Source organism: Lathamus discolor, chromosome 7 (genome assembly GCF_037157495.1).
Source record: "Lathamus discolor isolate bLatDis1 chromosome 7, bLatDis1.hap1, whole genome shotgun sequence".
NCBI classification, from domain to species: Eukaryota; Metazoa; Chordata; class Aves; order Psittaciformes; family Psittacidae; genus Lathamus; species Lathamus discolor.
In genome coordinates, this window is record NC_088890.1 from 18,667,501 (window position 1) to 18,681,650 (window position 14,150).

The window sequence follows — 14,150 nt, forward strand, 5'->3', positions numbered from 1 at the left end:
GGCTCTGCTGATTGACTTGGTTTTAAGTCTGGGCTTGGCCAAACTGAGTGTTAGCAGAGGTGAGAAGGATGCTGGAGCAGCAGGAAGGCTGAAATAGGGATGGGGAGAATAATGGTGAGCAGGTTTCAGACATCTGGGAGAAACAAGTCTGCCTTGAGACGGGTATTTCACCAGACAGCAGCCAGGCATTGCTTACAAGGGTCTGTGGCAGAGATGCTTGCCAGCAAGATCCTCCACCCTTACCTATGAGCAGACACAGGCTGTGATGCCTTTAGTGGCCAGGCTACACCTGCCTCTGAGCTGAAGCAGGAGAGAGAACAACTCCACCTAAATCCCACATTTCAACAATAAATATCATTATTCAATACTATCATTAATTACACGCCCTATGCAAAACCAACAGTTCCTCAAGGTCTAGATGGAAATATACATGAATACAGGCAGTTTTAACCACTCTCTTATGCTTACCCGTTCCAGCAGCGACAAAGTAGCTTTTAGTGCACCTTCTGGACGGCCAAAAGGAAAGCAGTACCTAGAAAAAACACATCATGTTAGCATCACTGCATGCGAATAAGCCTTTCCAGAGCTATAAAGATGTTTTCCTGAATATGCCCAAGAAATTTTACAGTCCCTCTGCCTGGAATGAGCAATCTTTCTACAGGGTAACTTTCCAAAAGGGTTTGATGGTGTGGACAATAAGGCAGCAATAATAATTAATAAGCTGATTGTTCTAGCAGCTTATTAAATCTGGGTGGCACCTGGGGAGTTTTTAGATTTCCCAGGAGAGAGTTAAATATCATCTTATTGTAAAAGTGAAAAAAATCCCCAACCCAAATCCCCCCTGGCAAGGTACATTTCCTTCCAGCCAGAGACCCGGTGATGCATCAGGCTGTAGGTAACCAGCTGAACCAGGCACCATCCCAGCGAGTGGCAGCTCCCAGGGGCTCCCACAGGGACTCTGCATGTGAATGCACATCACACGTCTGCGTGCAAATGTGCACAACCTGTCCAACCTGGCTGGTGTGCTGGGGGCAATTCACCCCGTTTCGTGGGAGCAGAATCCATCCCTGCAGAAAGCCCTGCCCATCTGAATACTAGGGAGAAGGCAATATAAACGGGTAGCAACCGAGCAGAGAACAGAGAAATAAGAGGATAAGGGATATTTCTTCTTCGTGTTCAATTTTAGAAAAAATAAAGGCATTACCATGCCTAAGAGAGCGAGATGGTTTGAAATACCCTGTAAAGGTTATATATTTGAAGTCACTCTCCATTACAAACATACTACAGTACAAGCTTCACTGCCCTGTGTAGGTCTGTGTCACTTTTGCAAAATCCACGTATGCATTCAAAACCTGCCTTTTGGCTTTGCTGCTTATAGGAGGGAGCTGGGAGGAAATCAGTCCTCTCGCATTCAGCCTGGGCTCTCTGCCTTTACCTAAAATGCGTGATCTGATTCTCCAGAAGCAAACGGAGCCGCTCCTTGATCTCTTCGAAACGCTCTTTCTCATCCACGGTCACAGTTCCTATCCCGTCGGGCCTGGAGGAGAAATGCCACGAATGACTCAGACTCCACACCACGCCACCCTGGTAACTCATCCCTGCAGCACACAGCACGCTGCCCTTTAGGAAAGGGATGTCACCAATATGAGACGTGGGACAGAGGATGTGCCACACCAAGACACAGATGGTTGCGGCAGCATCAGTGCTGAGGTATCAAAACCAAACAAATAAATAAATACCTTCTCTCAGAGACATAATCTAGATGTGGATTCCCCCCCTCCCTTATTTTTGTCGTGACAGGGAAGTCAGAAAACACAGAAGCCCCCCTAAATACATCTATGTGACAATGCACTCACTGAAGGATGGAGCCCATTGCTAGCAAAACAGAGACTGAATTTCTGCACAAAAAATCAGCTGCCAATTTAACACAATTCACAGTATAGAAGAATTACTGACAACAGGCATATATACAAACAGAATAAGAAATTCTGTACTCCTTCATAACTGCTGAATCACCCCACTATCGTGATTTTCTTGAGGTGAACCATCTCTGATATATGCTGCAATGTGCCTGGAGAGCGACATGCATTTTGTATTTGAAAATGCAATGCCATTTCGGTCATTTAATTTCAACTTCTAAAAATTAGCACATTGATATGATTCACCAAAGCTTTTCTCGGACTATTTACAACACTCTCATATTTCAGGAGTGCACAGAGGTGCATTGTGACACACAGGTCCTGCTGGTTTGGAGTATTTCCCATCGTTCACAGAGCACAGTGTGAACCCTGCTGAAGCTCTCTCCTGGGGCTGGATGATGCAGTGGTCCCTGTGCTCTTCCACCCCGCACCTCTGCTGATGCCAACCCATCCGAGAGCCGAAAGCAGCAATCCCCTCCTTCTCCCCCACACCCACATGGAGAAACATGCCATGCAGCAGAATTCCAGACGAGAGGAGAGCGCGAGTCTAATCCATACACCAAAGGAATCGGCCAGGCAGACAATCAACGGCACCGCTTCCTATTGCCGGCGAGCAAAGTCTACGGATTTGTGTACTCCTTGGGCAACTCTGCTGGCACAGGCACTCTTTAGGTAATGTAAGACATCTTAAAATTGAACAAATGTTCTTACTTAAAGGCCTCCTCCAGTGTTCAGCTTAAGCTGCATAAATCCGCAGTACTGGACTGGTTTGGCTATACAAAAGACTTGGCAAGGGATTACAAAGCTTCTAATGAACCTCCTGTCAGGGGTTAATTGGTTGGCTTTATTTTCCTCTTAAAGAATCAAAGGCCCTAAACTTTAAGGGAAGGAAAAAAAAAAAAGCTATAAAAGAAATTAAAAGCTATAAAATCTGTATAACCACTTCTCCTTGACCCTGCATTTAGTTAGCTCTTGATATCAGAAATACAAACTCTGGTATTCCAGCACAGGTGAATAAACCATTAAAACCTTTTGGATAGAAACTTGCAAACTGCACACGATATTTACTGCAGAATTTTAAAGCTAAATATACATTAAATAAAACTTGCAACACGGACACAGAAAAGGACTCGAATATCAGAGGATGTATTTAAATTTAAAGAACATTTCATCAGAAATCTTGACTTGATTATTTGCCAAATTCGGTTGTGTATTGAAGAAAAAAAATAGGAAAAAAAGATTTAGGCTGAAACTTGGATAAAATGTCTCATCTGGGAAACACATTTCATAAACAGTTTTGGAAGTATGGATCTGGTCTCATTAGTATCTAATTAGGATTAGTTATTTTGAAGAAATGAGCAAGCCACAAGAAAACCAAATTAGATAGTGAGCAAAAATTAATGTCTGAACATACTTAATATATTTTTATTCCAAAGTTCCATAAAATATTTAATATTCAGGCAGAGACGTTCATGCCTCTTGCGATGCTGTGCACCTCACAGTGCCTGGTTTGCTCCCAAGCGGAAAGGCAGATAAGTCAAGGCAGACCACAATAAATGCCATACGTTAAGGAGCAGGGTTGAAGCCCCCATTTGACTTTTGGCACTTGGTTCTCCCCCTGTACCCATAGCAGCTCACAGAGTGTCACTAGGTTAATTGTATCAGCACTGACAAATGGGGTAGGAGAAGCTGCCTACCCTGGCAGTGATTTACTGATGGACTGGAAATGGTCTGAAAGTTATGTTACCCTTTGCTGGGTCAATAACCTCAACTGGAGAGATTTAACGGCAGGATCTGACAGCTTGGGTTGGGTGGCAGCCCTTTCACATGAATCACAGTTTCTAATTGAATCCAAATGGCTTCAATTTTGCCAGAAATGCTTATTTAGTGCTCACCACATAACAGTTGATGGTGGACACCCAAACAGGCTGATGTGACAGCATCAGCTGTGTCCTGGTTGGGCAGTGGTGGCTCTGGAAGTATCACTTTGGAAGCACTGATCCACACAAAGACAAAAGGTGGGCTCTGGAGAGGGAACCTCTGGCCGGCTCTCACTCAAATCTCAGTGCCCCAAGGGATGCCAGCCCAACCACTGTGGCACATGTAGACCATGAAGGCTCAACCACCTGGTCTTTGACTTTCTTGGGGCCAGGAGGACATCAAACCCAGTGACCCTGGCCACCATTCCCTCCACGCAGGGCCCACCACACAGTATAAACTCACTCTGCCCTCGTGTATGATGCTACTGCAAACTTGAGACAATCTACAGGTCAGCTGTAGCCATTTTTGGAGCAGCACGGATGTCTGGAAGGGCCTGCCAACCGAGAGCCATCACCATGGCAAGGACTCCCTTTCTCACCCAGCTGTGGACTATATTGCATCTGACATGACGAGCATCTCTTGAATCTACCTTTCAAATTTTCGGCAAACCATTTTCTCACTGTCCTTCACAAAGTTGACATTTTCGGCAGCATGATAGGAAAGATGTCATGTCGGCTGCTTTTCAAGTTGTTGTCACAGTGGTTAGCACCAGTTCTGTCATCTTTGCTTTCCTCACAATCCCCCATCTTGAGCCATGTCACAAATAATAATACTTCCAATGTTTTTGTCAAATTTCAAATACTATAACCCAGCTGCACATCTTCGGATTTACTAGTTATGTTAATCTTTGTTGCTCATCTTCCCAGAAGCTGAAGCATTAGGAACTCATTAATTAGTGACAAATGCAGGATATACATAGAACTGGAAAAACACTACCCAAAGCCTTGCACTTAATTTATTAGCTTGATAATTTCAAAAGCTAATTAAATATTCAAGTCAACTATACTTTGAAAATGTAATCTTTTTGAGGGAACATATTTATTTTCCCTTTTGCAAGAACACAAAGGGTAGATAGCTTAGCATCACTATAATTTAAGATTCACTTCTGTGCTCTAGACAATTCCAGTACATGGCTGATGGAGCTGAAAAAAAATCCCCAGGAGAAGCTCAAGTTGTACCAGCTTGTTCTGATGCTTATCGGAAATTTTGTTTTCAGCAAAGGTCACCAGCTCAACTTTGATATTTGCTATCTGATCTCACGGACAGAAGCACCGACTCCTCTAGCGAGCAGCATTTCTGCAGCAAGGCTAGCTAAAATGCAGCTGCAGAAAATAGATGTTCTCACATGCAACCCATAACCGCGACGTTATTACACCCATAACCGCGACGTTATTACACCCATAACCGCGACGTTATTACACGGATGGGGAATGAGAGGAGAGCAAAAGGGTGGAAAACAAAGTTCTATATGTACATGGTATATACAGCTGCATGAGGGACAAAACGGGTTTGGGTCTATGAGTTCAGGTCAGCAAACACCACGAATGTCTCCATCTGCGTGGTGACACAATATCCTCTGATTCTCCATAGCTCCTGCTTACTGAGGTGTATGGCAGAAGTTGTGGGCAGAGAGGGAAGCAGAAGGGCAAAGAAGGCAAGAAAAATAAATAAGGAGATTTTTAATTATAAGTAAACAAGTTTCAGATCACTCCTTCTGCTGCAGATTCAGTGTGTTGGCTCTAAACTAGCAAATTCCCACTGTAAATATTTCACATGAAAAGTTTTAAATGCCACTTTCCTAATCCCCCCTTGTTTTTAAGTTTGAAGCCACGAAAACAACGACATCAACAAAGCAGGTGGTGAAATTAAAAAAAGGGTTGCAATTTAAACAGCAAAAAATGATAGTCCTTGTGTAGCTTGGATGGGTTGTGCAAATTCTGGGGTTAATTATAAATTATAATTAGGACCTGTGCTCCTAAGGCCACTGCTTTATTCTACAAGCCCCGCCCCCCCCATGCCCTTTTCTAATTATACCCGCTGCCCCCAGGGATAGTTATGCTGCTAAAACAAATATATCAAAATGATTTTTCTTCTTAACAAAGACTAATATATGAAGCAATAGCACATGCATTTGTACGAAATTATAAATCTATAGTATAGCTTCAGCGGGTTAATCTCTTTGACATAAGCCTGTATGAAACACCATGGCGGCTCATAAACGAAAAGACATATCATCTTTTACACCTTTTATGTTTAACTTGTCTACACTTTTTTTTTTCACTAGGGAAAATATTGCTTACACGTAGCAAACAGATCTTTGCACGCACTGTGAGCCCTGGCATGCAGAGCCAAGGGAAAAAAAACAATGTCAAAAACTGATGCAAATAATTTGATTTTTTAAGTAACAACTCAAATATAAAACACGTGCTGCCTTCAGCTCCCTTGCTGCTTGCCAGGTGCAGCACATATGAGCTATACAGTAAACATCGATGATTAGTGCCTTGGACGGCATGTGTCAGGATAGGCTTTCAAAGGAGCCCTCGCAGGAAGACTCGCCTGCGCGAAGTCCCACCGCTCACACGGGGACTGGCTCTGGGGACGTAGGCAGGATCACAGCTGCCTGCCTGCTGCCTCCTGCATCTCCCCCTAGTAAATCTGATCTCAAAGAGCCCACCTGTTTAGATCTCTTGGAAAAAGAAAGCTTATTCAGCAAAACGCTGATTTTCCCTAACTCCCCTTTTTATGGCGGTTCACACAGTGTGGGAAATGTGGGTTGAAAGCCCTTTGTTGAGCCCGGCTCTCCACCCGCTTGAGATCAAGGGAGCCATTTCATCCCCCCAGCTCCTGCCTTCATGTTGCTTGGGCTCTCCTCCACGCTGCAGCACAGAGCCAAGTCACGGCTCATCGCTTCTCATGTGCGATCTACACCCCTGACGTAGTGCGGCTGAACCGGATGGTTCCTGAGCACTGCCATCCTACACCCATTGTAATGAATCACGTCAGCCGGCCGCACTGAGCTGGTGATCTGCTGGTGGCTGGCAACCCACTTCCCTTCAGCACAGACAGCGGATCCTATCCGACAGACAGCCGTAAAGCATGCCGTGTCTCCACGGACTTACCACGGGGCTGGCTGGGACATGGAGCCAGCACCTAATGAAAGGTTACAGCACCATGCCCTGCCAGATTTCAACCTTTCCTACTGCAGCCAGGGCTGTGCATTTGAACGAGGTGTGGAAACTAAACACAAACTACTGGGGAAGTATATAAAGATACTGGGATAAAGCATTCATATATTTACTACTTCTTCTGAGGGACCAAAAATGTCCTGTTTTGGTTTTTTTTAACTAGCTGTACAGAAATGCTGTAGAATCATATGATAGAATAGTTTTGGTTGGAAGGGACCTTAAAGATCATCTAGTTCCAGCCCCCAAATCTTGTTTTTATGTGAAACAGATATATAATTAGTAAACAATGGAAAAAATTACATCTATGCTACACAGACTTTTCAATTCCTCAGGGTTTATGACAATAAGATTATTTCTGCTGGCTTAGAGTAGTAAAAAACTAATGGTAATGCTAGCTAATGAAAGAGCTACTTCTTAAAAACAAGTCCGATGTCGTAAAATACAGCTTGAACAAGTCATTAATGCACCAAATTAATTAGAATTATAGAATGGTTTGGGTTGGAAGGGACTTCTAAGATCATCCACTTCCAACCCCCTGCCATGGGCAGGGACACCGTCCACCAGCCCAGGTTGCTCAAAGCTCCATAATTAGACAGTCACTAATTATTAATTAGTAGAGGGCGTTGTAGCTGCTTGGACCTTGGGTAAATAGCCAGTGAACAACTTGCAGAAAATGCTGGTGTTCAATTGTTATTAGACCGGAAGAGACTCAGTCTGTCACCTTGATTTTGCTAAGTTCAATGTCTGCTAATACTTAGCATGCACATGATCAATATTTTAGCCTTATTTTTAAAATTGTGACTAAAAAGCACAGAAAGAGTCTTTTTTGGTGCCAAATTTAAAAATGAAGTCATAATACGCCTAAGTCAAAAAAAGGCACAAGCAAAACCAAAGTCACTCCTGAAATCCACTTCTTCGAAAGGGGCAGCAACCACTGGTCACGGCTTCAGCACTAATTTGGGCGTGGGAAAGCTGAGCTAAACTTCCTGCTCCACACTGCACACAGGGAAGCAGTGAGGCTCCGCTAACACATCACTTCTCTGCATGGCAAACACTGCTGGCAGTACTGTCATAGATAGCCCTCCAACGTGAGGACAGCAACAAACACGAAGGCAGAAGGCAGGGAAAAATCTCGGTGGTCACATAAAACCCTCACAATCCTCCCTCAAATCACAATGTCTTCTCAAAGCCACACCTGCTTCTTGCCTTTGCTAGTTTTTTGGAGGACTATCGATGAAGGAAAGCAACAGCCTCAGTACTGTAGTGGTGGTACCCAATGCAGGTATCAATAATCACTCAGCGTGTGTGGTTGGATGTATGAGTAACACTACAACTTTCCTAACTGCCACATAGGTAAACACATCGAAAATCCCATCACCTTCCATAACAGCAGGACTTTCAAAAGACACCCAGTGATACCTGGTAGGCAAAACACTGTTATCAGTTCACTAGTGAGCACAACAGCGAAAAAGCCTCAAGTTCCTTAGACTTAGTGAAGAGCAAGCACATGGGTAGCAGTAAACCATGCAATATTCAACAGTTTTTGCCTCTTGCTGGTCCCTGCCCTCCTGACAGCCTGCACCTTACCTATTCAGGTGTCTGCAGGAGGTGAAACTTAGGACAAGCAATTTACAATTAACTCCATTTTTACCGGGAAAAGGATGACATTAACAGAAAAATTAAGGGGTTTGTCGTGCAACTAGCAGTGATTTACAGCCTTGGTTTGGAGAGATTATGTCAGGCTTTCAGGGGTCTGAATAAGCTCCATGAGCCCAAAGGAGGGAGGGGGAGAGACCAAACCCTGACATATAAAGCAACAGGGCTCCAAAGAGTCCCCAGAATCCCTTTTGACCATTTCACCTGATGCGGCCACAGGGTCAGCTCCAAGCTTGGAGGTGCATTTCCACCAGCATCCATTCTGCTCCCGTCCCGTGCTGCTGAGGCAGGAGCTGGACAGGCGAGGAGGCATCATCCCCATGCTGATGCCTGTCATCCTGTCAGCCTTGACCTTCAGGCTGTCCTCAGCATCCGCACCGCAGCCCGCCTGCACTTCCCCGCTGACTGCGAGCGACTGTTGTCTCGCTGCCTGACCTTATGCAAACACGATACAAACAGACAGCCCACCTCAGCTCCATCACTGTCTGCTGCTAATACAGGAGATTGATAGCCACATGAAATTATCTCCCTCCTCGACCTTCATTACTGGGTGGCATATTCTGACTGACAGCCAACCTCATTCTGGGGAAAGCTAAACCATCCGTTTGGGGTTCTGGGGCTGTCTAAAAGTGAAGGAACTTCCCTTTGTAAAGAAAATCAACACTTCCTCAGTTTTGCAAGAAGAAGAAGACTTTGATAAACAGAGAAAATGTCTTGTAACTTGAATCGTTCCCAGACCTCTGTGCATACCAACAACAACACAATGCATAGATGCTTTGCTGGAGGATGGGCAGGGGTGCTCTCACCTCAACAAAGTTTGCAAGGAAAGTTTTCAGCTCTTCCAAGAGCTATGTGTTTCCTGGGAAAAGCATGGCCAGCCCTAAGGCAACGAGAAACGTATGGACACAGCAGGTGGGAGGAAGGGACGTAGCTAAAGTGAACCCCGCTTTACACACGTCGCAACTGCCAGTAAGGACTGCACGGGTAAATATTGGCTTTCTGTTGGTCTCTGCCAGCCAGCTCGCAAATGCACGATGCATGTGTCCTGAACAGCTTTCTGAACAGAAATCGTGACTCTCCCGCTCAGATACTCAGACTTCTTACAGTAGACACGAAAGATACGGCATTGTGTTTTCTCTGTAGTCCATTTTCATGACCTCCAGATAGCAGAAGACAGAAAACACACACTGCAGTCTCTGTACCAAACTCCCGGGCATTATAGAGTCTGCCCTTGGTGAGAAGGCACAACACCACATCCTTGCAGATCCAGCACAGAGCTCCCTGTGATCCCCAGCAATAGCAGTGACCAGGAAGGAATATGAACCTTCAGCCTTCTGATGTGAAGTCAACCGTCAGCCACAGACAGCTAAGGCATAGCAAAACTCCTCATTCCTTTCTCAGAATATCTTTAACGAGTTACTCAAACAGCTCACCCGAGGCCAAGCTGCCCCTCTGGCAGTGCCTAGCGGTCCCCCAGCACAGTGCAGCAGCACAGGCGCAGTGTTAGGGTCCACATACCATGTGGGTTTTAAAGCAAGACATTTTCCTGAGCCCACAGCTTTCCAGCCCCATAGGAAAGGAATGGTGAGGTATCACTTTAGCTCATACTGTCAGATACCTCCTGCCACCAACCCTGATGAAGAGAAGCTCCAGCTCTGGATGTGCTGGGCCCTGTGAAGAGGTACAAGGGATAGCTGTAACCAGCATCCAACCTCCTCTCTGTTATGGGCCACATGGGCTTTGAACCATGTCCTGTCCCCAAAACAGGCTCCTGCTGGGTTGAGCCCTGCGATGGAAGAGGGGCGATGGGGGCAGCCACTTTCATCCACCTGGTCCCATCACATGCTGCATGAGCCATTACTTAAACACACATCTAAAACTCAAGGCCCTGACCCTATGGGACTCGGGTGCCCAAATGCCATCCAACGCCCAGGAGAGTGAATGACCTGAATGTTGGTGCCATAACACAGGGATGCCAACTGCCCAGTGTGCTCAGTGACGGAGGAGCCCGGTGCCCTCTACAACGCACTTCTGTGCACTGCCCGCTTTCACTTACCTTTTCGGCTCTGGATTCGGCTGGGATTTAGAATCTTTCCTTTTTTTGGACTCCTTTTTGGAATCCTTTTTTGTCTCCGCTTCAGCAGCAGAGGCATGAGACACTTTGCCCCCCTCGCCGTCTGCACTTGGCTGTGACCCACCAAGTAATTCTGCCATGTGTTGGCTTGGGGGAGTGATTGAAACACGGGGGGCAAGGCCAGCAGCAAAAGTGAAAGAAACAAGAAGAAAACATGAAAAAACTCAAAAGAAACCAAAAGGAAACTAAACTGAAACAACTGAAATCAAAGAACAATTGGCAAAGAAGGAACAAACAGGCAAAAGAAAGTAAGAACTAAAAAGGAAACTAAAGAAGCAAAAACTCGGTTTCCATGACAAGATGTATGAAAGTAACTGCAAAAGCAAGCAGCAGCCTTGCAATGTGAAACCTGGGCAATGTGTGTCATAATTCAGGATGGTATTTACCAGAGGGTTTATGAAAACATGCAATTATTTTATAACATTCCTTTCTTCGGCAGCATACGCAGGATAGATAGTGATACCTCAAAGTGTATAATACAACTTAACAGGAAAACAGCAGAAAAAGAGGCTGCAATAGATGCTACAGCTGTCAACAAAGCAAATAGAAAAGGAAAAAGCACAGCTCCAGTTCCTTCCATCAAAGGTTTGTCACATTCGAGAGAAAGGAATGAAACTGAAATTGCTTTGCAACAGAGCAAGATAAAACCTTCAGTTATGTCTAAGCAATTGCCAAACTGACGTCACACACACTTTAAATGAGACACGGGTGCCCCAAGGGCTTAAAGCCCTTCTGAACGCTGAAGTTTGATACTGCTGAAAATTTCACTGCTGCAACTTGTCAGATCTTCTCGCACAGCAATTAAATCAGCACAGTGTATCATTTACTTCTATTTATTCAGCCCGTGCCAGTCACACGTACTTCAACTCTATTGTGTCCAGAACTGCATCTAGCAGGTGCCTGCATGAGAAAGTTAAAACCCCTCATTTCTGGAATCCTCTACGTGCATTTTTATTGCTTACATTAAACAAGCAATGAAACAAACAAACAAACCGACTATGCCACTAGAAGTGCTGCTGCCAAACATCCACGGTGAAAACAAATTGGGGACTGTTGTGCATTATCCAAGGAAACCTGTATTTGACAAAGTCATCCCTTGCTGGCAGGGAGCTGCTAGCCAAGAAGAATTCCTTACCTGTTGCCATGAACATGTGATGCACAAAAGGCAAAGCTGTAGTGAAGTAAGGTGGGGTCAATCATAGCTCCGTTTTCTGCGCGCTCTAGCAAATCTCTGAGGTAGCAGAGATGTCTGTGACAGCCTCTCACTCCATTACGTGCACAATACTCATCTAGCACAAAGACCTGGCCAGGACTAAACCAGCCCTGTTTAGAAATAAAGAGACTTGATTTTAAATATAAGTTATTAAATACAAAGGCTATCAGATTTGGACGTGTAGTGGTCAACTGTTCTAATAAAAGAAACAGAAACCTAAGGCTACATTAAGGAAAAAGGAGAGAGGTCACTTAAACAATACAGTCTGTACATCATCACCCAAACAGAGCATAAACTCAGAGCAACTGTTAACAGAAACATATTATGCTACCATTACAGGGAATTGCCATTTAAAATGCTGGAAAGTTAGGCCAGTTCATATCAGTACCTAGCAAAAAAAGAAAAAATAAAGGGAAAAAAAGCTTACACCTTTAAGAGATGACAAAGGTTTGGTTATTTAAACAGTGTGAAACAGTAGTCTCATTTCAGGGATGGGATTGTACATTCGGCCAGGAACAAGAAGAGTGATCTGTGGGAGAGCATGGAGGATTACACTGAACAATGGCTTCTCTTGCATCTGGCAGGTAAAGATGTCCTGCAGACAGAGGAAGGCAGCTCCACGGTATCAGAGAGGGACACTTCCCACTGTCCTTACTGCGCTCCACCGTTGCCCACCTCCTTGGCATCGAAGCAAGGGGAAGCTCTACTCACAGGCAGGGTTTCTTTACACATCCAGAAACCTCAGGCTATTTCTGTGTGTCAGTCCTGAGGGCCTGGTGGCACATGGCTTGTGGTCCAATGTCCGGGCTCATGAGGAGGATGCCCTTCCCAAAGAGGGGATGGCTCTGATGAACATCCCGGGACAGCTGAAGGGGAACGCGCCTCTGCCTTCAGGAAAGGCACTAGTGAGAACAAGAATAATCTCGTAGATTGCGTTTCAAAACGCTGCAAAACCATCAATATTTACATGGGAATTTGGGTGCTAAACAATTGCTAAGACGCAGCTCTGGAATGCATCAAGCTGCAAAATCTTTCATCGTTTAATTGAAAAGTTCCTGCAGCGGGCGGGAGAGTAGTTGAGGCAGAGCACTGCCCCTATAGGCAACTTCTTTGCCACCCCATCTGTTACCCCAAATGCTACATCTTAGAAACAACACTGCTGTGAAAGATTAAAATATATTTTCTACCACTCAGATGACACCAAATCTTTTCTAGATGCCAAAATAGCTGCTTTGAAAAGAGTTGAAGAAATATCAATTAAGAGCTCAAAGACATAGAGAAGGATTTGCTCATCCTTATTGGGCCAACTCCAAAACAGATTGAGAAAAGAATTAAAATAATGAGGGGAAAATGATAGATATAGGGAGTAGCTACAGTGCTGGGATCACTAGAAGTGCACGTTTCAAAATGAAGACACAGAACAATGCAGATGGGATGGCACTCTGGAAGGCTATTTTTTGGGAGGGTATATTTGCCTCCACTGCTTTTAACGGTATTTTTGTTTGCTTTTTTTTGGTTGGTGGAATTATGCTTGACTCCAGATTTCTTTTCATTGCCTGTTTGTTACATCCTTGGACTGTCTCTTCACCTTCCCTCTCTTCACACAAACCTTTGGCGATCAGGCTTGGTAAAAACATAGAAATGCCGTAACTGCTCTACAATAGGAAGATGCGTGTATTTGGTTACAGGGGTAAAAATGCAGTTGAAATTGTTATATTCACCAAATACATACAAAGGATTCAGTCCTCCCTAAGGGCGTGAAATCTTAGCCCTACTGAGATCAGCAGAAAGGCTGGCACTAACTTCACTACAGGGTGAAGGAAGCAGGAAGCAGTGATCTGGAGCACCCTACATTGCTCCTCTGCATTGGGATTTGAAGTGCTGGTCCTCAGACAGACAGAAGGGATGGGGACAAACACTCAAGACTGCTGCCATGGCTAAGTGAGGGGAAGTGTGAGCAGAAGCTCAGAGGTTCAGTGATGAGCCTCATACCTCGTTAGAGCACAGGCAAGCAGACTGTGGGTGCAGAGATCCAGAGCTCAGGAAGACCAGGTGGTTGTCTTTTACATGGCAGAGGTAGGAAATATAAAACCTGCTGCTGAATGGGGCTCCAAAGGAGCAGTAAATGCTGCTTCCCACAGCCCAGAAAAAAACCCTAAGGTTTGATGAAAGGCGCTATTCAGACAAATCCCCCAGATCTTCAGGCAGATCCTGGCTCTTGA

At 44.9% G+C, this 14,150-nt stretch overlaps 1 protein-coding gene across 3 annotated transcripts in view; it reads right to left on the reverse strand.

Annotated features, from left to right (window-relative positions):
- Positions 1-14,150, reverse strand: part of CADPS (calcium dependent secretion activator) — a 210,575-nt gene that overhangs the window by 69,634 nt on the left and 126,791 nt on the right. For all 3 annotated transcript variants that reach the window (XM_065687841.1, XM_065687840.1, XM_065687842.1), the window contains exons 13-15: positions 11,851-12,038; positions 1,436-1,537; positions 469-532 (exon numbers count right to left, since the gene is read on the reverse strand). In XM_065687841.1, the coding sequence (XP_065543913.1) occupies positions 469-532; positions 1,436-1,537; positions 11,851-12,038 (354 nt within the window). The remainder of the gene's footprint in view (positions 1-468; positions 533-1,435; positions 1,538-11,850; positions 12,039-14,150) is intronic.